A 24,218-nucleotide genomic window follows, 5' to 3' on the forward strand; every position below is an offset into this window, starting at 1 on the left:
ATATGTCTGATGAAACACGAATCAATAATAAATCACCCCCATACATCGACACCTCCATCTCAAGTTATCATTTCTCTAAGTCAAGCTTGGCATAGGCATAGTATGGAAACAATAACATGTTGGAAAGCAAGAATTTAGCTTTCTCAATTGTGAAATGTTGCTAGTGGTATATATTCAACATCTCCAAATGAGGACATCTTGACAAAGGTTATGATCCACTTTAATAAGAATAACCATTAATGATTAAACTGAAATCAAAATATTGCATTAATTTCTTCATGGTGGAATGATTAAGACTTGAGACTTGAAACATCTTACAGGAAAATCAAAATATCCATAAAGATCAACAATATTTCTCAAATCTGTATGAAACTCCAGTAATCTAAATTAAATAATCGCACTCAATGCGACACCATTTAACAAAAAGAGATATCTATATTGCATTTATAGAGGAATCCAGTCTCATAAAAATAATTACAAACGGAGACAATGTTGTTGTTTTTAGGATTCTCTTACAAGTATTTGTCTTCCTCATCTAGAGATTCATATACACTAGTATTTGTGTGTCTGTGACATTAGGGAAGATAGTAGTACTATATGGATGGCTTTTCTAAGAGTTCATAGAGAGTACCTATTGGTTCAAGATTCTACAAAAATACTACTATTCTTATGAAAATATTTTAACATGGTAGTGAAAGGTTCCTCACGGAACAAAAATAGGATGATTTCCATCTCTGCACATGGTTGCTTGCTCATGTCCTCTCAAAACAAGTTGACTCTGTAAGTAAACAACAGATTATGTGAGCACAAAGTTATAAAGTACAAAATGATATCATTCTAATAATCTAATGATAACTATACAAAGAATAAATTATAAGAAAAATCGTTGACTCTCCATAGATAACACAACTTACTTGCATTGTGAGACTCAATCACATGCTACACAACTATAGATGGTGCACCAAAGCCATCAACAAAATAGCACTGCCCAGTGTTATGAGATGTGAAGCCTAAACATTGAAAGCCATAAAGGTTAATTCTCTCCAGCATGATAAACTTAAAGATGGAGATGATGTTAAGCTCTAAATGTAAGTTACTAGGGTAGTTTTCTCATCATTCTATCTTTATGTTGAAGATGATCCCTTGCAATGCCCACGCACTATTCACACCTCCTATTGTTGTGATATGCAAGTCTTGAGAGCTCATGCTTTTTCCACCTTCGAGAGTAGAGGTTTCCATGCAGTGCGAGTGAATGAAAGTAGAAGGAAAAGAATCTTGTTTTTAATGATGTAATGGAAGTAAGAGAAGGGAGAGGAGCTAGCTTGGTGTGAAACTATGTGGTGGACAAGGAGAAGAGATGGGAGAGAAGCTTGCTTGGTGCTACAATGGAGATGGGAGAAAGCTAGCAGAAAGATAATGCTGGACTATAGGGGTTGCATGTGGTTGTTGCAGCCATGGAGAGCTTGGAAAAGGGTTTGTAGAGAGAGAAAATCACTTTTTATCTATAGAATAGGTTTGGAAAGACTTTGGAGGGTGGAAATGATGTTTTGAATTTCTTGGAAAAAAATAAATGTTTAGAAATTTTCAGTGCACGTTTTTTACTTTTGGACGTCAAAAATACTTTCTTGACCATGAAATAGGTTAGGGGACCTTTTAAGGAGGGAAAACTTGAAATTTGAATTTTTTTTTGAAATTTTGAAAATTTACATTTTTTATTGTATTTTTAAATCCGAGAAAAAGTGGGAGAAAAGAGGTCAAAGTGGTCCCCCCCCCCCCCCCCCCCCCCCCCCCCCCTCTCCCCATCCTTTTCCCCGAGCCACCCCCTTACCTTCTCACTAGGTAAGAGGCCATTAAGAGGTGTAAGGCTACCTTGTCCCCCTATTTTTTCTAGAGTGTGTCCACCACCCTCTTCCTATTGGCTGACCTCTAATTAACCTTAATTCCAAAGGGCCCCTAGAGGGTTCATATTTTTCCTAATGAGTACTCTTGTGAAAATAACTCTCAATGCTTTGTCTTAGTGGACTTTTGCCTCCACCTTTAGGCTATGACAAAGATTAAACCTGATGATGCCAAGTTTGATGGTCTTGTTCTATATTTTTGTAAGAGACCTAGTCTAGGAAAAAAAAAAGGGGATCTAAGAAACTTGTTGTTGAACACACATTTGTTGGCTACACAACAAAAGAATTATACCACTGTTTCCAACTCCAATGCTTTTGTGGGTAGCAAGCCTTCTCCTACAATAATTGTGCCTTCAAACAAAAATAAGTTTGAGATATCTAGTGATAAAGTCAAGAAGTTGTTGGAATTTCATTCAAGGAAAATCATTATCTCATTCAAAAATGTGCTAAGATTCATGCTAAAATGGCTCGTATGAAAGAGACAAATGAAACCATTGAAGATGCTTCTTCAAATGAAACATAGAAAATATTGTGCATGATGAAAAATGGCCTTTTAATACACAATGTCAATATGACCAATCTATTCGTGATGCATCAATTGCAAAATCTATGGATCATGTATAGTTGTGGTGTAACCAAGCACATTACATCTCACTGTGATTTTTTCACTTCTCTTGAGACGATCCCTAGTACAAATATTGTCACATGCACCAATAATGCCTCTCATCAAGTTAAAGGAGTTTTAAAAAATGTGCTTACTATTGCAAGTGGCAATCATTTCACATTTTTGAATTCTTTGTATGTATCTAGAATCAAGAAGAACCTTTTGTTTGTATCCACACTAGCAAAACTTCGTTGTGTATAGTCAACTTTGTGGATGATTGTAATGTGTATGATTTTAGTTTTGGTGATATAATTGTGGCATTTAGTGGGCTGTATAATCTCAATACTTACAAGAAATGTATTCAAGGTTTAGTATGCACATTTTTTTATTCAAAGGTTGTTTCAGATGCAAAACTTTGGCATGCACATTATAGTCAATGAATTTTGCTAGTTTGTTGCATTTATAGAAATCTAATATGGTTGCTTTGTGCCCCCTCTTAAGCACCATTGGAGCATGTATGTAAAGGCTATATTTTAGAAAAAATACAATATTCTAAGTTATTTAAGGATGGTTACGTCCAAACTATTTGCAAATCACATCTTGTCCACAGTGGCATTTGTGGTTCAATGCATAATCTATCTTTTGAAAAATAATTTACTTCATAAATTGTATCAAAGATTTCTCTACACATGCATGGGTGTATCCTCTTAAGGCAAAGTCCAAAGTGTTTATGTGCTTTCAAAGGTTTTTGCTTATGGTTGAAAATCAATCCAAATGTACTATGGGCACCCTCCAGTTTGATGAAAAGGGGAGTATATTCAATGCATTTATAGCAAGTAGTGGGATAAATCTTCAATGTACAATGTTGTATACCCCTTTAAAAAATGGAATTGTTGAGAGGAAAAACAATTCACTCATGAAGATGGCAAGATGCATGGTCAAAAGCTAAGCTTTGCCACATGCATTTTGGCTCAAAGTTGTCATGTGTGTTGTGTATCTACTAAAAAAGTGTCCCACTAGAAGTTACAATCTATTACACCTTATGATATTTGTCAAGGAAAAAAAGCATTTATTGGTCACTTATGTCTGTTTGATAGATTGGTTTATACTTTAGTTCTTGATTTTTTTTTTTTGCAAAAAAGGGGATAATAAGGATGTGAAATGTACTTTTGTTAGTTACAATTTGGAAAGAAAAGTTTATAGCTTGTATTATCCGCAAACAAAGTGTATCTAAATTAGTCAATATGTTGTTTTTGTGGAAGATTCACTTTAGCATTTGATAGGAAGTACTAAGGAGAGAGATATGAGCTCACAAAATATTTACGATATATTTTTCGTTTGTTTAATGGTGGGAGTAGAAATGTAAGCCCTAATGAGGCACATGTGAAACCTTTGTAGGTTTTAAATGATATTACATAGAAATTGCTTCTACGAGTTACTTGAGTCTCTGTAAATGTATAGTCACTTAGAACCCATTACTTTCAATTTGGGTTGTTCCTTCTCAAAGCTTGTCTATATCTATTACGGATTGTCAACACTCTTGTATCAGCTTGTAACTAAGCACTAAGTGCAATATCATTTGTACTTTCAAAGTCATACTTCTGAAATAGTCATGAATCCACCACATCGTCCAATGCAAGGAAGGAGAGCTACTGTAGTGTTTGTTGAGAACAGAACAACATCAACACATTAGCTGAGGAATCAAAGCAAGGATCTGATGGAGAACCATGTTCTCAAAACGAGGAAACATATGTCAATCCAAGTAAAAGAGGAGGTGAGGAGCATCGAGCATCTCAACATTCAGCACATTCAAGAAGATGACATTCAAAGAGATTTGAGAGATGCTCTCATTCACATGGATCTCGGCATTTAGATGGGAGAGGCAAAGCGAAGGTTAATGCAAATGTCAATGCTACCAACAGGCATAGTAAACAAGTAGGATCACATACAAAATATAGTGAAGGAAATGAGCTAGTAACAGAGACTAATGATAACTACAATGATAGATAAGAGGCAGACATGGGCCAGTATAGTAAACACGGACAACCAAATCACACGGATAAATCCAGATTTTGAGAAAAGAAATCAGATCATCACAAATCCAAATACAATGAATGGTCCAATGATCTAAAATTCATGTTTCTCACTTGCAAAGGCAACAGAAAGGATGATCTAGAAGTCCATATACAAGATTTGGATAGTATATTATGATCTGAAGGACATCAATGAAGATGAATGAGTAGAGTACTTTCCACAAATTTTGATGGATGCACCAAGAAAATGGTATTACCATTACCTACATTGTAAGCTTTGAACTTACAATAAGCTCAAGAATGCTTTCTTGTTGGAGTATAATAAAAACCGTGGGGATGAGGACATATAATAAAATAGGGTAGGCTATTTATTAAGACTTATGTAGAAAAAATCAAGGAAGAGACTAGGCAACTAAATGGGCCACCATAAAAAAATAGTATGCGTGCATGGTTTTTGAGTGTGTTCAAAAGCAAGAAATTAAGAGAACAAGAAGTACTAGCACCAACTTAAAAGTTTAACAATCTAGTGCAAAAAGATCTAAAGTTAGAGCAACAAGATAAGAAAGAGAATGGGTGTAAAGGAAAGGAGAGTTTTAGTTCTAGTGAATCATCTATTGAAGGATCTAGTACCATTTACAACTCATTAGATAGTGATTTAGAGGACACGTCCAAGAGTAGGAAGAAGGGAGCATGAACTAAAAAGATTGAGGTTCTATCCAAGCAGATATCTAAGATACCCAATACCATATCTTCATTAGAAAAGTGGAGATCTGGTGCAAGAAATGCAAGCCAAAGGAGCACATGTGTGATGAATGTTTTCAATGCACTGATTGCAAAGCCTTTGGGCACCTATGAACAATCACAAAATCATAATGCATTATTTTAAGGAAGGAAAAGATGTTTCCATGACAGCTCTAGAAACTCTAGAACCAACTAAGCAAGGGAGGATACCAGAGAACATGGACAGAGCTAGTACCAACAATATGGTTGGAAGAGGATGCTATCAAAAATTTTCTAGTAGAGGTAGGGGTAGAGCTGACTTTACCAAACATAACTTCAAATTCTATACTTGTGGAAAATACAAACACTTTGTGGTGCAATGTCTAGATAATCTAAAAGTGAAAGTGACATAGGGAAAGATGGCAGAGGATGCTAGAAAGGCCAAAATGCTCAGATGCCAATCCATTCAAAGGCTTTTGTTAAAGCTTCACAAGCTTTGGAGAAGCAAATCCTAGCTGTGGATTCTGGATTCAATAGTGCTAGAATAGAAATTGAGAAACCAGTAAAAGGCTCGAAGGAGCACCTTGAGAAAGAGGTATGGCAAGTCAAGGTGGACTTGGCAAAGTTGATAAACAGGAGCTACAGGAAAACAAAATTCAACAATAACAATCTAAATCTCCATAAAAGGATCAATCAGCTAATAGATGCAAGAGGCCAGCAAAGGCATGGCTTTGCAAAGACACTTTTCCATAGGGGAGGTCATACAATTCAGATAGCAGTTCTAGGAATGAACACGATCGAATATATGTAAAAGTTTGTGGGAGAATCTAGAAGCTAACTTTTAAACTCCATCATATTGGAAAAACGTTACCTAAAGTAGCCAATTTCATCTAAAATTAAAGATGAAGAAGTATCAGTCATTCAAAAAAGTACTAGTCCAAAAGTAGGAAACGTTGGGAACCATTGTCGTAGGTAATTCTGGATAGCAATAAGGGAGTCAATATCATGGGGGAGGATGTCAAACAAAGACTGATTCAAAATCAAAATGGTAGACCAAAGGATTTCCAAGCCAATGGTATAACTGAGAACCTTCAAATTAGAGTAGGATCAAAAAATTTTAAAACCAATTTTCTCGTTCTAAATGTCCAAGGTGCATATTGCATGCTCTTACAAAGGACATGGCTAAGAAGTGAAGAATTGATAAATGATTATACAAGCCAAAGACTAACAATATAAGGGCCCAATAGAAGAATCCAAATTAAAACTAACAACACCAAAATGTTGAGAAGAGCAATGAACCCAAAAGGAGTTATATAGGAAGTATGGGACCAAAAAGATAGGAAGGATGTTAGTATCAATGAACATATTTCCAATAGCTAAGATAGACTTGAATGCAACTCTTTTGGATTGAAAAGAGGTAGAACAACAGAGACAATAGTACTCGGATAACTTTATTGAGCCAAACCCAATGGAAAGACTGATTAATCTAAACGAAAGGCCTTCAAGAGAAGGATAGACAACTGGGAACAATGGAGGGGACACGAGAAACATGCAGCATAATGCCCATCCACTTGAACGCAATAGGATACCAATTGATATAGAGGGGGATTCAACTAGTACAAATAATCCTTACAATGAATATACAACAAACATAGACACAGAAAAGGATGCAAAATCACTAGCCAGACAAAAAGGGGATGGAATGCCAAACTGGTTATTACCAGATAATCAAGAAATAGAGGTGTGGAAATTAGGTTCAAAATTAGATCCTAAGGTAATATACATAAATAAACATGTAAAACCAAAGATCAAAAAAAAAAAAGGCAACTATTTTAGAAGTATCACAATGTTTTTGCTCGGGAACATACGGATCAGGAAGGCATTGATTAAGAAGTGTACCAGCATTAGATACCACTGAATCCAAATGCACGAATAGTATGACTCCAACGGCACAATATGAATCCAAATTATACAAAGAAGGTTAAGGAAGAAATTGACAACCTAGTAAAGGTAAGTTCATCTCACTGAAACGGTAAACAAGAAGTGACTAGTTGTTTCCCATTGTGGTGGTTCCAAAAAGAATTGGAAAACTTAGGTTATATGTGGACTACAGGAAACTAAATGCTCAAACAATTAAAGACCCATTTCCATTACCATTCAAAGACATGATTTTGCGTGAGATAGATCCACATGAAATGTACAGTTTTATGAATGGATACAGTGGATATAATCAATTGAAAATATCATTAAAATATTGATCGAAAACAAATTTCATTGCTAAATGGAGAGGTAGCTGACATGATATTGGATGAGATATTTGGACATGAAATGTACAGCTTTATGGATGGATACAATGGTATAATCAATTGAAAATAGCACCAGAAGATTGAGCAAAAATGACATCATTGATCTTGTCTCAATCATCTCTATGCAGTTTTGGACACGGTCCCAATAGCCGTCCCTTCCAAACCATAAACATCAACTTAAAGAGATTCAAACAGATCTTCTTCTCTCTCCATCTTTTGAATACTATCTCCAAAAATAGGAGATGCATGTCTTTAAACGAGAAGATTGTGAAGTCATCCACTAAGATTTCCAAAAACTTGTGCAAGAGCTCACTGAAGATCTACATCATACACGTTGAATGTTGTTGGAGCATTACATACACTAAATGGCAACGCGAAGGTCAACATCATACAAAGATGAAGCGTCTAAGTTCTAACTTCCTTGCAGTGTGACCCGAAGGTCGACACAGCCAAGGGCGGGTATCTAGGTCCTCGTCCCCCTTGCAGTGTGACGTGAAGATCAACACTGTTAGGGATGGGAATCGGACATGTACATTGACCCTAAGGTGTGACCAATGCTCTACAACAAAAGGGTCAAGTAAAATTGTTAGATAAAATACATACTTGAAGCTTGAGAGCGACCAGAAATTACTTGCTAATTGAAGAAAAGTAAGGTGTATGAGGAGGAACTGTGAGGAAGATGAGAGCTAGTAGGTAGGATGTAGGAGAGGTAGGTGAAGTGTGTAGGTGACAGTTCAAAATAACTGTTGCTTGTGTCTACTTTTTTATATTTATACCATTATATTTCAATCAAAAATTTGTTTATACAGATATATGCATATAATACGGATATACAACATATAAAAACATATTATACGTACATTTTTTGATATATCAGCGTATAAATGCAACTTAGACCCACAATGTTCTATGTCACTCTGTTCTAATCCTAAACCACATTAGCATTCATGCTCATCTCTATGAATGCTTTGATGATAGGATTTAGTGGCTCTTCGTGGAAAATCTAGCCTTCTTAACCATCTAGTGCCATGTATGGTGTATATTTTGTTTCTTAAATCTTGACTCCCTTCTATTACTTGTCAAAGATAGTCAATGTCCCACATTGATAATGATGGAGTTCAAAAACAATACATTCCAAATGTTCTCCTCAATATGCCTACATTTAATCCAAGCTAGTTGAATTGTGATGGGTTCCCTAGAGTGTGCACCCTCATCAATTTATTTCCTCTAAGAAAATTATTCTTCCTTATCCATATACAACCCATTTTCTTGTTTTCCCTACCTCGTCTATGCATCGCATGCATTCATTCCTATTTTCTATACTATAATCATCCTCTTAATAAATGCTCTCACCTTTCAATGATTTCCTATGAAATTTCTTTTCTCTTTTGTGAATGAAAGTGACATCTTTTCCATCTCTCCTTGCATCAATGAATGGCATTCCTTTCACACATCCATTTAAAACCATGGAATAGAGTTTAAAAAAAAACATGATATAATAAAGGAAAATTACCAAGATAACCCTGTAATTTGAGGAAATCCTCAAGTACCCCTCAAATTTCAAAAGTTCCCAATATATCCCTCATATTTCACCAAAAATTCCCAAATGCCCTTCAATTTTTTCAAAATTCCCAAAATAGTGCTAATTATCCTTGCAAACATCTCTAAAAACAAAGTTAAGCGTTTTGCAACTCTTCATAAAAAGATTAGTTATCCTCAATAGAAGATGATAGAACTAGGATTTTGAATTGTATTGAGATTGAGGTCTCTTCAATGAAACGATTCATCATTTTTTAACACAGATGCCTCTATTTGTAAACTCATTGGTAAATAATTTTGTCTAAGATGTTAAAATATGGATCTCCATTGTCATAAAGATTAGACTATCTGAAAACTAGGGAAAATCCATCCCAAAACGATGCAAGGGTATATTGGAAATCTTTGAAATATGAGAGGCATTTTGAGAATTTCCACAAATTTTAGGGGTATTTGGTAATTTTCCCTATTATAAAGTATCTATGGAATGTTTTTTCATATACCTTGTCATCCAACCTTTGGACCTATATTTCGTTAGTGTTTCTCACTTGTCCATACATTATATTGTATCATACGCAAAATAACTTTTGGTTTCTTTTTTGCATAAATAAATTGAAATCAATTTTCACTTTATTGCTCACTGTGCAATCTTGACCCGGCCCATGGCACAACTAGTGCATTTGCAAGCCTCCGCTAGCTATAGTGAGCAAGCAATCCGTACGCTTTGACCTAAGGAAGTCATTTGTTTTGGTCCTCAAACATAGCGAAGCCCCTTGCTTGTTGCGATTGATAATTCTCTTGACAATGCTCAAACTTTCACACCATATGTTTTCATATGTTCTTTGGAAAGCATGTAGCGACAAACATAACAATAAATGGGTAGTGTTTGTAGGTTGTGAAGGATATGTCCATGGGCAGAGTGCATGGACATAAAACAAAGTACTTCAATGACCTAGTACCTAAAGCTTTACTTAGCTTTGCATGATGTGGTGGTCATATTACTTGAAGAGATTTTGGCGATTCTACCTCCACTTTGGTTGTAGGTTTAACGTGATATGTATCTCTTTGAAGCGATCACACAAAATCCTTGAACATGCATTGATCACGCATCATTTTGTGAAGGTTTTTCAAGCCCTTACAAGTAGCTTCCACCACAAGAGTCCATATAGGCAAAGAATCACAAAAAATATGGCATCTAACATCATCTTGGTGCATGATGACAACATGATGAGGTGATGCAATAGTGTCCATTAATTGATGTTACTCACCCACAACATATGTATTATTTGATGTTTTGTTTACATGCCAAACAAAAAAGCAAAGTAGGAGCGATGCACATAGTTTTACAATCATCAAAGTATGTAATAACGATTTTGGATGGTTATTTTTGGGGAGAATTTTTGCACATCCCATTTTTGAGTGAAAGCAAAAAAGCAAAAGAAATGCCAGCTATCGTACTAGGCAATCAACAAACGCAAGATAGGCAAGTGGAAGGACGGAATACGGAGCCACATGTCAAAATGTGTTGCAATAGGGAGGGGGACATAGGAGGTTGCTTTTCTTTGTTGTGTATGTCTCACTTCATGGGCAACACCAGTGTCATGGAGGACTAGCTTAGCTTAGAGCATTGTGTTGCAAGGTAATGGTGAGATGAGATCGATCTTGCTCGGCTTTTGACCCAAGCTTGCAAACCAACTGGAATCTTGCAAGGTTCCAACTATTGGAAGGGAAAAAGAGGAATAAGCCAATATAAATAAAGTACTTTGTTAGTAAGAAGTTTCAAGCGGAATACACTCTTCAATATTTTATTGGCGTAGTAGTAGGTATTGAGGCCAGCATAGAATCCTAAACAAAGCTTATGTGTGATCTATCACGTCAACAATTTAGAGTCTCATGGTTAAAGTGGAAGAGTAGTTTGGTATATGATATTGTGACATATGTTCTTGATGTGTGTATTTTTGTATGATTGTTAAATTTCTATGACATTATAGAGGCTTCTTTTAACGCATCCAATAGCTAAGTGGACCTTCATTTTAGTTTTGTATAGAGCTGGTTTTCTTGACTTTTTTCCAAGTTTCCTTGGTACCTCTAGCTACTCTTGCAAGTTTCCTTTTTGTTTCTTTTTGGCAGCTTCATCCTCGTTCAAAGACAGACTTATCTGCCCTGCAGATGCTATGGTCAGCTTTTTCTCATTGGGCATTCTGAAGGCGTAGGCAATGTCTTCTCGGGTTGCTATTATTTTTATACCATTGACAATGGCATTGCCTGCCTCAGCATCGAACGAATCAAGACCCTATTTGATGATGGCTGCATCAAAATCCAGCTTCGTAGCCTGTACGACCACATGCAAATCCCATAATTGTAGTAGCATCGACTCTGCCTGCTCAGTAAACACATATCTTGCTATTTTGTTGTGTGGGATAAGCGGTAGAGAAGCCTGAATGGAGTGGATGACTGATGTGTTTCCAGCCATTGTATCTTGCATCTTCTCCGACACTTTCTTTCTACCCATGAACTGCAAGGACGGTAAGTCTGTAGAGGAAGATGACTTACTTGTATACTCAAATCCAGAGCAAGGTGTGTCGAGCACTGATAGATATGGACCAACAGAGTTGTCTGACACGAAGGTTTTTCATTGTAGTGAAGAATTCTCAGAGCTCGGCAATGGTGAGTGTGTAACAGTAGGTAGTCATTGTGCAGGAGACTTGTGAGAAAGAACTTCCACATGCCTTACTGTTATACGCGTGCGCATCATAAAAGTTCCACTAATTGCCGTTCCTAGAGTTGTGTGTGCCGTTGACAACGTGGCACACATGCATTGGCCATTTTGTTCCATAATCCCTTTCATGATTATCATATGCATTCCCATTGGCCCTTCTTCCCATAGGAATTGGTACTGACTCTGTAAATTTACTGGCTTTGCTACTAGCATTGGTTTATCACATTGAAACCTTACTAGTTATGGTACTGATTCTGGTATTGGGCTTACATGGAACAGATTTAGAATGGTTGGCTTTGAAAATTCCTTGTTTTCAGTACCCAGAATGCCTTATCATCTTCTCTCAAGGTCTCTTTCTCATTTGAATAGTATAACTTGATCTTGGCCCCATTATACACACTTGGCAGCAGTAATCTAGATAAATCTTTCAACCTCACTGTGCCATTGGAAGATACCCAATCTACTTCATATGGACGAGCCCAAGCTATCTTTAAATTTGGTTTCTTAGGGTCCAGTTTAGACTAATATAGCAAAACCAAGTCTCCCTTCTGGAACTCCCTAACTTTGATTCTTCTATCATGCCAATGCTTCCTTCGTTGTTGAACAATCTCCTGTTCCAGCATGGCTCTTTGTCATAACTCATCCAACTGCACTAATTCCTCCAATCTTTGTTTGAGATTATGATTAAAATCTAAACCATATTCAACTGCCATACTAAGACTGGGAATCACAAATTCGATAGGCACTACAACTTAAATACCATACACCATTCTGAAAAGTGTCATTTCAATGGTGACTTTAAAAGGTGTCCTGTAGGCCCATAGTGCAGTTTGGAGCTTAATATCCCACTAGTGTGGCTCCTTCTAAACATTCATTGTTAGAATATTCTTGATGGTTTTATTACTGCTCTATGCTTGTCCATTGCACCTAGGATAATATATAGTTGATTTTTTGTGCTTAATTGAGAGCATCTCCATCAAAATTTCCATTGTAGCATAATGAAGAGTGTGCGTTGATCAGACACAATCTCAATGGGGCATCCATAACGGCAGATAATGTTTTCAAACAGGAAAATAACAGTGGACTTGGCAGTATTGTTTAAAAGAGCCTTGGCCTCCACCGATTTAGTAATATAACAGGTAGCCATCAAAATATATTGGTTCTTCCTTGGAGTGACCTTCTTGAATGGCCCCATGAAGTCAAGATCCCATTTCATAAATACTCCCAATGGCTGTACTAGAGTAAGTGGAGTCATATCAGCTATTGTTGGTCTACCCATTCTCTGAAATATATCACAAGTTTTACAGAAGCTTGAGACATCTGCTATCAGAGTTTGCCACCATAAACCAGCTTGCAAAATCTTCTTGTAAGTAATATCAATCTTCTTGTAAGTAATATCAGTGGAGAAGTGTCCTCCAGAATCCCCATCGTCTACTTTAGAGATAACTTGTGTTCGCCCTTCCATTGGCACACACCTTCGAAGAACACCCTCTATGCCCAGTCTATACAGAAATCCTCCTATTATGGTGAACTTCAGACTCTTTATGATCACAGCTTTCTTCTGATTTTGAGTCCAACTGTCTGGGAATCCTCCTCTGGAAAGGAACTAATATACTTCATACCATTTCGGATCTAGTTTTTCCTTAGTTGTTACTTGAAACAGCTCTGCATCTACTGGCTCATCTCTCAAGGATATTTCAGAGTACCCTTGAGTACTTTTGGAAAGGAAATCAACACCACAATGAGATTTACTGAGCTTCTGGAATATGCAGAACTCAAACTCCATCACGAACATCATCCATCTGATCAGCCTTCCTCGGGTGATAACTTTGTTAGTCAAAAATAAAAGTGCTTGATGATCCACATAAAAATGAAATAATTTGCCCAACAAATAGAGTCGAAACTTGGTGGCACTGAAAACTATTCCCATAGCTTCTGTCTCTGTGGTAGTATATCCTTGTTCAGCTGGGCTGAATCTACAACTAACAAAATAGATTGGATAAGCAGTCCTCCCATCTGGTTGAGCTAGTATCACTCCCATTGCTATCCCCGATGCATCACATGCACATGGAATATAACATCCCAGTCCAGTTGTCGAAGTACTGGCTTACTAATAATGGAATTTTTAAGGCATTGAAAGCTCTCTTCACACTCAAAAGTCCAAATGAACTTACTGGTTTTCTTTGTAAGCTCATGTAAAGGTAATGCCTTGGAAGCAAACATATGAACAAATCTTCTATAGAAATTTACGTACCAAAAATAGCAAATGCTTCTCCTCTGTTGAGATTACAGTGAGATCATCCATAAATATGGCTAAAAATTGGTGCAAGAATTCACTGAATATCTCCATCATGCAACGTTGGAATGTTGCTGGAGCATTGCAGAAACCAAATGGCATGCCTAGATACATGAATGCACCCCATTCAGTAATAAAAGTGGTTTTTTCCCTATCTTCAGGGACAATCTTTAGCTGGTTATAACCACTCTAGCCATCCATAAAGCTATACATATCATGGCCTGCATCTCCTCAAGAAGCATGTCAGTAAAGGGTAATGGAACAATATCTTTGATGGTTTGAGCATTTAGCTTTCTGTAGTCCACACAGGCTATGAGTTTTCTATTCTTCTTTGGTACTACCACTATGGGGAATAGGCAGTCACTACAAGCGACTTCTGTGATGAATCCAGCTTTCAGAAGGTTGTCAATCTCCTCTTTGACCTTCTTAGCGTAGTTTGGATTCATTCTATACCTTTGCAAACGTACTGGTCTGGCATCTAGTTTCAGAGGTATTTTGTGTTGACAGACTTCTAGATCCACACCTTTTAAGTCAGTATCTTCCCAAGCAAATACGTCTTTGTATTTCTGAAACATAAGTCGGGCTTTTTCTTTCATTGCTGGATTCAGATGCTTATTTACTTTGATCAGTCGAGGAATTTCTTCAGAACCCAAATTCCATTCTTCAATTTTTGGATCATCTGGAAGTAGCCAATTCGCCCCACCTCCCTTCCTTTTGGTTGACTCCTCAGCATAATCCATGGATGGACCTTGTAGTTCGGGATTTCCATTCAGAGTTCCATTGGCCTCTTTAGTGTGTGCCTCTTCAGTGTGCATTGGTCTTCTAGAATTTGAATTCTCCTATTTGGATTCAGCTGCTTCCTCTGGCCATCCAGTCAGCTGAACTAGTCTCTATCCAGGATTCAGTTCAGTGAGCAGATCTTGAAATTTCCTTTTCTGGTTGTTAGCTTGATCTTTCTCAAATAATACTGCATCAAATCAATTTCTACTAATGGAAAAATGTTCATTGTTGCCAGCATTCTTTCAATATTTTCAACCCCATACTTCTTGCAAAGCTTTTCTGGTCGTAGTGTCTTCTACCATCTTTTGGTGTTATTGGTTTGGACCTGAATTCTTCTACTAGTCCCCTGAATTGTTAGGGTCTGATTTGCATAATCACGCACAGCCTAGGCTGTTTAAAGCCAGGACGTCCCAGTAGCATATCGTATGCTCCTTGAACATCCAGTACCAGGAAGCTGATTTTGAACTTTTCTTTGCCCACCCTTATCTGCATATTTTCAATCATGCCATTTGCTTGAACAACTCTATGATCGGCCATTCTGACCTTAAAGGGTGTTGGTTTCAATTCAGTGATACCCGGTCGTTGCTTATATGTGTCCCAAGAATGTTTACACCGGCCCCTCCATCCAGTATAACACCAGATAGCGGTTCCCACTGTTTTTTGACTTTGTAATCCACCTAGATTACGGGCACTTCATCATCTTTGACAGCTTCCAAGTCTACTGCTCTGGCATCGACTTCAGCTTTTCTGCATTGTTGGATGAACTTTGCCGCTTCACGCAAGGTCTTCTTGATGTCTTCTAACTCAAATGTCAATCTTTGAATTCTTTCATAGATTTTTACATGGATTTCTTCTCTCTCCTGGTCAGAGTTATTATCAAAACTCGAAGAATTAGGACTTTCTTTGAATTGCCAGTCCTCCGTTCTGATGTCAATGTTGTTGATTTCAATCATCACTACTGCTAATTTTTCGTGCCCTAGATTTTCCATTAGTCCTTGCATTGCAACAAGCATAGTCTTAGGGATTCCAGATCCTGACTGATCTGGCTGCCTTTTCTCAGAAGACTGGACAGGTATCGTTTGAATAACTCGAGCCTCAGAACTTTCTGGCTGCTCTGGTATCTTCTTAGCTAGATCCTCTGTGATCTTAGCTGCCCTGCTCTTGCCATTCATCTCGACGACCTTCTCCTTGCCCTTAGCCTTCTAGAATTCTCTCTGCTGAGTCCATTTGCTGGTTTTAGAACTTACTGGTTTGGTAGGCTCATCTGGGATCTCAATAACCATCCCCTTATTACTGCAGGTGACTAACCCGTTACTGGGACTGGCTCTAGGTTTTCGCCTCAGTAGTAGCTGCAGTACTAGGTGTTTCTGGGCACTAGGCTGCAAAGTGTCCATACTTATCGCAAGTATAGCAGTTCGGAGATCTCCTATGGAAATCCCCTTGTCCTTGACCTCGGTCAGTACCTCCCTAGTATCTATCGCCCCTTGTACCAGTCCCACTGGCACCTAGATTTCCCTCTTGACGTCCACTGGTTGTCTCTGCCTTAGCTGGTTCGGCATTTGTAAAGGCGACTAGAGACAGATCCTTGCCTCTCTTGAAATGATGAATTCGAATCCCACAGTTCCATAGATGGACAAACACTTTGCAATAGGTACACTGTGGGCATTCATTGGAAACATGAAATGATTAGCATTTGGAGCACCAAGTTTCCATCTTTCTGACTGGTTGTCTGGTCTGGCTTACTTCAGCAATCTGCCTGGCCATTTTATCAATTTCTATGGACCAAGGCCCTTTCTTAGTCTTGCCCTTCCTCTTTTCATCTTCACTACTTTCAGAGCTGTTGGAGGTCTCACTAGAGTTAGAATTCTCAGTAGATGAACTACTACTACTGGACCTCCGCTTCTTATGGCTTTTCTCTTTTTTAGCTTGCTGCTTGAGCTTCAGAGCTCACTGCACCAAGTCACTGAACTTCTTTGTCGGTGCAGGGACTTCTTGCTCTCTGAGTTTCTTGTTGTGGAACCCGTTCACAAACCATGCTCGTAGTCATTTTTCTGAAGGATGCTCCTGCAACAACTGCCTGGTTAACTCCTTGATTTTCTCGACATTGCTACGTACAGACAACGTCCCTTGTCTGATTTTATCTAGTACGCAGAGGATATCTTCATCTCCCCTGTTGTCTAAATACTCGAGACTAAAGGCCTTGAGCAGTTTGTTGTAGGACCTGAGCTGACAAGCTGGATAATGGTAATACCATTTCCTGGCTGCATCCTTCAGTGTCTAGGAAAAATATCCTCCCCATTCACCTTCATCAATATTTTTTATTTCAGCATTGTTCAAAATCTCGGATGTGAACATCCAGGTCATCTTTCTTTCCACCTTTGAACACTAGAAAAGAGATTTTCAACGAAGTCGTGTAGTCATGCCGGTCGGCATCATCTCTGCTTCTTTTGGTCTTGGGAACCTGACTGCATCGGGACAATTTTTTGTAATGGTCAGTGTCAGTATCCCATTGACCTTCTTGTTCAGTCTCCGTCTCAGTCTCTACCCTGCCCTTTTGGATGGTAGTATGATGATTGTCCTTGCTCCCTTTTGCCTCAGTTACCATGTGTGTGGATCGAGAACCATGAGTCCAAGATTTACGTTCCTCTCGCTCAACCATCCTCTTCATGAGCCTTGGTCTCACTCTCGGGTCCCCTTTAGTATCAAACTCTCTCTTTGACACTTTTGAAATAGGGTCAACTTGGGCAGATTCAGCGTGAAACTGGCCTGATGATTTTTGACCACGATTGACTTTGGGTGTCATGGTAGTAGCTTAGGATTCCAACTAGGAGATAGAGCTCTCTGGTCTAAGAGCAATCAACTCTAGCCACCATGATTGCCAAAATGGAATGGAGTGGTCTCTTCAGATAGCTATTCCAGAGTTAGAATTCAGAGCTACTGATTGTTAAGCAGTTTAGTTAGTGAAGACTGAAATAGAAATAATGGACTGGAATATTTTTATGAAATGAAAGACATAGTTGGAGACTAGAAATGGCATTTGTAGATTCAGATTAGTAGTTCAGGAGTAATCAATACAATGTATGTAGGCTTTAAGCTCACTTGGAGACTGAATATTGATTACAAGAGTTGAATGATTACAGGGGTAAATCTAGAAGACAAGAGCTCGTAAGCCAAAAGTGTCAAAAAGCCAAGAAAGCCCTCATTACAATGTAGCGGGTCCTATTTATAGGCTTACAGTTACTACAATAATTGTGGTAATTCCTACCAGAATTACTGCAGTGCAGCTGTTCTCGCTTCCCGCTAGCCGGCCTTCTAAGTGGCAGTTCCCACCTGCTGGAACTGTCCTCGCCTTCTACAGCCACCAAAAATAGGTAAAGCCACCAAGTGTGCAACTACAAAGGAACACGAAAAGAGAGGACAAGAAGAAAAGCCCTACAAAGAAGAGCCTTGCAAAGAGAAACATCCATACAAGGAAAAGCTCTACTAAGGAGAAGAGCTCTTACAAGATCCTCCATCCCACTCACCACTCAATTTCAAAGTTCACAAGCCAAACACAATTTTGGTTGCTATATCTGTGGAAAGTCTGGTCACTTTACAAGTCAACTTCCTAACAATGTGAAAGCTGGAGAGCAAGAAGGAAAAATGGCAGACCCAGTTTTGGTGCCCGTGGTCACCAAGAGCATTGGGGTTGTCATTGAAGAATTGCCAGATGAGCCAAAAAACCAAACTAAACAAACCAATGGGGCTCAAAGGTGGGAGATGTAGAGGACGGCGGTCTCGAAGGCCAAGGAGGTGGACGAATGGTAGAAGTAGAGGGAACTCGCAACCAAGATCACAAAGGGCCTAGAAAGAAGATGCCAAAATAACCCGAATGCTTGGAGGCCAGGACCATCCAATGGCTTTTGTTAAGGGCACTAGAAGTCCTGGAGAAAGAACTTCCACAGAAGGAATCTAGTAAAGTAGAAGTTTGAAAAGAATTTGATCAATCAACAAAGGGCCTAGATTATCAATTGGAAAAGGATGTCCAGCAAGTCGTCAGGATAGACTTGGTTGAGACTGACATAATGGACCTAGGGATAGAAATATATTGGAAGGAACAATTTGATTTCTCACAAATATGCCAGTAGAAGCATGGCATTGCGAGGATAATTATCCCAAAGGGAGGTCTTCTAGTTCAAAAAGCAGCTCTGGGAATGAGCAAGATCATATATATGTTAAAGTTTGTGAAAGGATACAGAGCCTCACTATTGAGTTAGATGATATAAGAAGAACCCTATCTAAAGTTGTGAAGTTCATTACAAAGCAAAGAAATAAGATGTCAGAGGCAATGGCCCCATGGATTTGTCTAAATTTAAAGATGATGAAGTCTCAATTATCCAAATTTATTACAACATTAGAAAACAATGGGAGCCTCTATCAAGGGTTATACTGGATGGCGGGGTAGGTTTAAATATTCTTGGAGAGCATGTCAAACAAAGACTAGGAACACAAGACATGAAGCCAGCTCCATTTAGAATACGCATGGCAAATCAAAGAATAGTCTAGGCTAGTGGTCTGGTGGAGAATTTACAGATCAGAGCATGGCACAAAAAGTTTAAAAAGCACTTTCCTAGTATTGGATGTCTAAGGAGCCTACATTATGCTACATACACTAACTATTTAGGGGCCCAATAGATGAATCCAGGTAAGCACCAATACTACCAAAAATTGGAGGAGAGCTATAAGAATGGAGGAACTATGTAAGAAGTATAGAATGAAGAAGATTGAATGCATGCTGTCATCAATGAACATATTTCCTAAACTTTTGGATAGGGATAAAGTAGAAGACAAAGGTAACAACACCCAAAAAGTTTCATTGAGTCTAATATGGACATAAGATCAGTAATCCTAGATGGCAGACAATCAAATAAATCAAGGAATCAAATTGAAGGGAATGCTAGTCCAGATAAAGAATACAGAGAACAGAGAACAGAGAACAGAATATAGAAACGCCTAATCAAAATGAGTTACAATCAAATAGGGAATTGAATTTAACAAGCACGGAGAACCCTTTCAATGATTATGTTGTAGGGATACGAACTAATAAGGAAACTCAAAAAGAAAAGGAGGTAGACCAAAGCTCCTACCAGATGATCAAGAAGTAGAAGAATGGAATTGAATAAGTAGAAGAAAGGAATCTGAGCTCAGCAACACACCCTTTCCTAACATGAGGGCACTCCTACCAAAGGTATTTTTATGTGATAGGTCACCCCATAAGCATACCATGTCACGGAATGGATGTAAGAACTATGACCGGAATACTCTTTGGAAGTTGTTCACGAATGTATGTTTATCAAAGTTAATGAGAAGAAATTTGGACCTTTTTTGTTTGTTGATGTGTAAGAGCACTCTAGGTCTACCATATTTTAAATTGTTTGATGAGTTAAATAAGATTTGTTGTCATTTAAAGTGTAAATTTGTTTTTGTTTGGTAAGATTGTACATTAGACATGATAAAGTATAAGAGATCTTGACAAAATAAACCTCGATTAGATTCCTACCATGCACTTGTGACACCAGACCTCTCCTTGAACCCTTTGATTTCTATCGCTGTGGGAAGTCCAAGGGCGGTCTATTTTTAAATTTTTAGCAATAACCTTTTTTTAAAGGAAATTTTGGTTATTTTAAAGTTTGTACACAGTCTAGGAGTTCATTCTGATTGTTTTCCTTCAGTTCAAATTTTGGATGGCCATTTTGCGCGCCCTTGTGGCCCCTCTTCATGAGGGTCCCTCGGGCCTTAAAATAGCAAGTATGGGCATATTTTTATGCATGGCCATGAGATAGAACTAGGCAGTTTAATGTGTTCATAGCAAACTCCCTCCCCCCCCAAGGAAAATACATAAACCTTGTATCATGCTTATCAACCATTTTTTACTTCCTTGTGTCCATCCCCTGTTCTTGGAAATATCTTGGTCCCTATTTGTCCCTGGATGGCCTTTCTGCGCGCCCTTGTGGCCCCTCTTGTTGAGGATCCCTGGGGCGTTAAATGACAAATAGGGGCTTTGTTTTAATGCATGGCCATGAGATAGAGGTGTAGTGTTTGATGTCCAGTGTATTCACTATGTAAAATTTTCCTATACCATGTGCTTTCACCACAATGGATTGAAAATACCCTTTATAGGCCTTACCTACACATGTTTCTGTAACTTTACAAGAATATAAATTCCCTTTTGTTGAGCACATGCGCTATGTTACATATACTTTAGTGAACTCCCAAAGTCAAAGGCCTCACAAATTTTGTGCACTAAACATTTAGCACTAGAAATCAACCAAACAAGGAGCCAATTTTTACTTCCTTGTGTTCACCTCGTGTTCTTGGGAATGTTTTAGTTAAGCCATATCTTTGGTATTTGAAACCACATGTGACCCCTAGTGTTATAGTATCCAATCAAAGGTTTCTTGATTAGCAGTTTACATAGGCTCGAGTGATACATATCTTCTATGTTAACAATGCATGTACCTACAATTTATGTTTACACTTTCTCTATCTAAATGAGCTACATAGTAAAAATCAAATTCGTAATTTAATAATTAAGTTCACAAGGTGATAGCTATTGGTATCATCTTTAGCAATACCAAAGAAATAGTTACCAATAGCGAATGAATAGGGATACTTAAGAAGATTGATACCAAAAACTTGTTAACACTACTCAAAAAGGTGGAAACTCAAAGGCTTTACAATATACGTCTGATGAAACACGAATCAATAATAAATCACCCCCATACATCAACACCTCCATCTCATGTTTTCTTTTCTCTAAGTCAAGCTTGGCATAGGCATAGTATAGAAACAATAACATGTTGGAAAGCAAGAATTTAGCTATCTCAATTGTGAAATGTTGCTAGTGGTATATATTCAACATCCCCAAATGAGGACATCTTGACAAAGGTTATGATCCACTTTAATAAGAATAACCATTAATGATTAAACTGAAATCAAAGACTGATTCAAAATCAAAATGGTAGACCAAAGGATTTCCAAGCCAATGGTATAACTGAGAACCTTCAAATTAGAGTAGGATCAAAAAAGTTTAAAACCAATTTTCTCGTTCTAAATGTCCAAGGTGCATATTGCATGCTCTTAGAAAGGACATGGCTAAGGAGTGAAGAATTGATAAATGATTATACAAGCCAAAGACTAACAATATAAGGGCCCAATAGAAGAATCCAAATTAAAACTAACACCAAAATGTTGAGAAGAGCAATGAACCCAAAAGGAGTTATATAGGAAGTATGGGACCAAAAAGATAGGAAGGATGTTAGTATCAATGAACATATTTCCAATAGCTGAGATAGACCTGAATGCAACTCTTTTGGATTGAAAAGGGGTAGAACAACAGAGACAATAGTACTCGGATAACTTTATTGAGCCAAACCCAATGGAAAGACTGATTAATCTAAACGAAAGGCCTTCAGGAGAAGGATAGACAACTGGGAACAATGGAGGGGATACGAGAAACATGCAACATAATGCCCATCCACCTGAACGCAATAGGATACCAATTGATATAGAGGGGGATTCAACTAGTACAAATAATCCTTACAATGAATATACAACAAACATAGACACAGAAAAGGATGCAAAATCACTAGCCAGACAAAAAGGGGATGGAATGCCAAACTGGTTATTACCAAATAATCAAGAAATAGAGGTGTGGAAATTAGGTTCAAAATTAGATCCTAAGGTAATATAGATAAATAAACATGTAAAACCAAAGATCAAAAAAAAATTAGGCAACTATTTTAGAAGTATCACAATGTTTTTGATTGGGAACATACGGATCAGGAAGGCATTGATTAAGAAGTGTGCCAGCATAAGATACCACTGAATCCAGATGCACGAATAGTATGACTCCAACGGCACAGTATGAATCCAAATTATACAAAGAAGGTTAAGGAAGAAATTGACAACCTAGTAAAGGTAAGTTCTTCTCACTGAAGCGGTAAACAAGCAGTGACTAGTTGTTTCCCATTGTAGTAGTTCCAAAAAGAATTGGAAAACTTAGGTTCTCTGTGGACTACAGGAAACTAAATGCTCAAACAATTAAAGACCCATTTCCATTACCATTCAAAGACATGATTTTGCGTGAGATAGATCCACATGAAATGTACAGTTTTATGGATGGATACAGTGGGTATAATCAATTGAAAATATCACTAAAATATTGATCGAAAACAAAATTCATTGCTAAATGGAGAGGTAGCTCGACATGATGTTGGATGAGATATTTGGACATGAATTGTACAGCTTTATGGATGGATACAATGGTATAATCAATTGAAAATAGCACCACAAGATTGAGCAAAAATGACATCATTGATCTTGTCTCAATCATCTCTATGCAGTTTTGCACACGGTCCCAATAGCCGTCCCTTCCAAACCATGAACATCAACTTAAAGAGATTCAAACAGCTCTTCTTCTCTCTCCATCTTTTGAATACCATCTCCAAAAATAGGAGATGCATGTCTTTAAACGAGGAGATTGTGAAGTCATCCACTAAGATTTCCAAAAACTTGTGCAAGAACTCACTGACGATCTACATCATACACGTTGAATGTTGTTGGAGCATTACATACACTAAATGGCAACGCGAAGGTCAACATCATACAAAGATGAATCGTCTAAGTTCTAACTTCCTTGCAGTGTGACCCGAAGGTCGACACAGCCAAGGGCGGGTATCTAGGTCCTCGTCCCCCTTGCAGTGTGACGTGAAGATCAACACTGTTAGGGATGGGAATCGGACATGTACATTGACCCTAAGGTGTGAGCAATGCTCTACAACAAAAGGGTCAAGTAAAATTCTTAGATAAAATACATACTTGAAACCTGAGAGCGACCAGAAATTAATTGCTAATTGAAGAAAAGTCAGGTGTATGAGGAGGAACTGTGAGGAAGATGAGAACTAGTAGGTAGGATGTAGGAGAGGTAGGTGAAGTGTGTAGGTGGCAGTTCAAAAGAACTGTTGCTTGTGCCTCTACCTGCTTATATTTATACCATTATATTTCGATCAAAAATTTGTTTATACAGATATATGCATATAATACGGATATACAACATATAAAAACATATTATACGTACATTTTTTGATATATCGGCGTATAAATGCAACTTAGACCCACAATGTTCTATGTCACTCTGTTATAATCCTAAACCACATTAGCATTCATGCTCATCTCTATGAATGCTTTGATGATAGGATTTAGTGGCTCTTCGTGGAAAATCTAGCCTTCTTAACCATCTAGTGCCATGTATGGTGTATATTTTGTTTCTTAAATCTTGACTCCCT

The 24,218-nt window shown here is 37.9% G+C and overlaps 1 protein-coding gene across 2 annotated transcripts in view; it reads right to left on the bottom strand.

Annotated features, from left to right (window-relative positions):
- Positions 1-415: 415 nt before the first annotated feature.
- Positions 416-24,218, bottom strand: part of LOC147437265 (protochlorophyllide-dependent translocon component 52, chloroplastic-like) — a 35,618-nt gene continuing 11,815 nt past the window's right edge. Inside the window, exons 8-9 of one of the 2 annotated variants that reach the window (XR_015184836.1) lie at positions 915-1,010; positions 416-778 (exon numbers count right to left, since the gene is read on the bottom strand). Coding sequence is in view for 1 of the 2 variants with exons in the window: in XM_086486846.1 (XP_086342972.1) it covers positions 763-778 (16 nt within the window). In the remaining variant the exon portion in view is untranslated. The remainder of the gene's footprint in view (positions 779-914; positions 1,011-24,218) is intronic. The other variant, XM_086486846.1, reaches the window with a different exon arrangement.

The sequence above is a fragment of the Adiantum capillus-veneris genome, chromosome 17, assembly GCF_014529385.1.
Source record: "Adiantum capillus-veneris isolate H3 chromosome 17, ASM1452938v2, whole genome shotgun sequence".
Classification (NCBI taxonomy): domain Eukaryota; kingdom Viridiplantae; phylum Streptophyta; class Polypodiopsida; order Polypodiales; family Pteridaceae; genus Adiantum; species Adiantum capillus-veneris.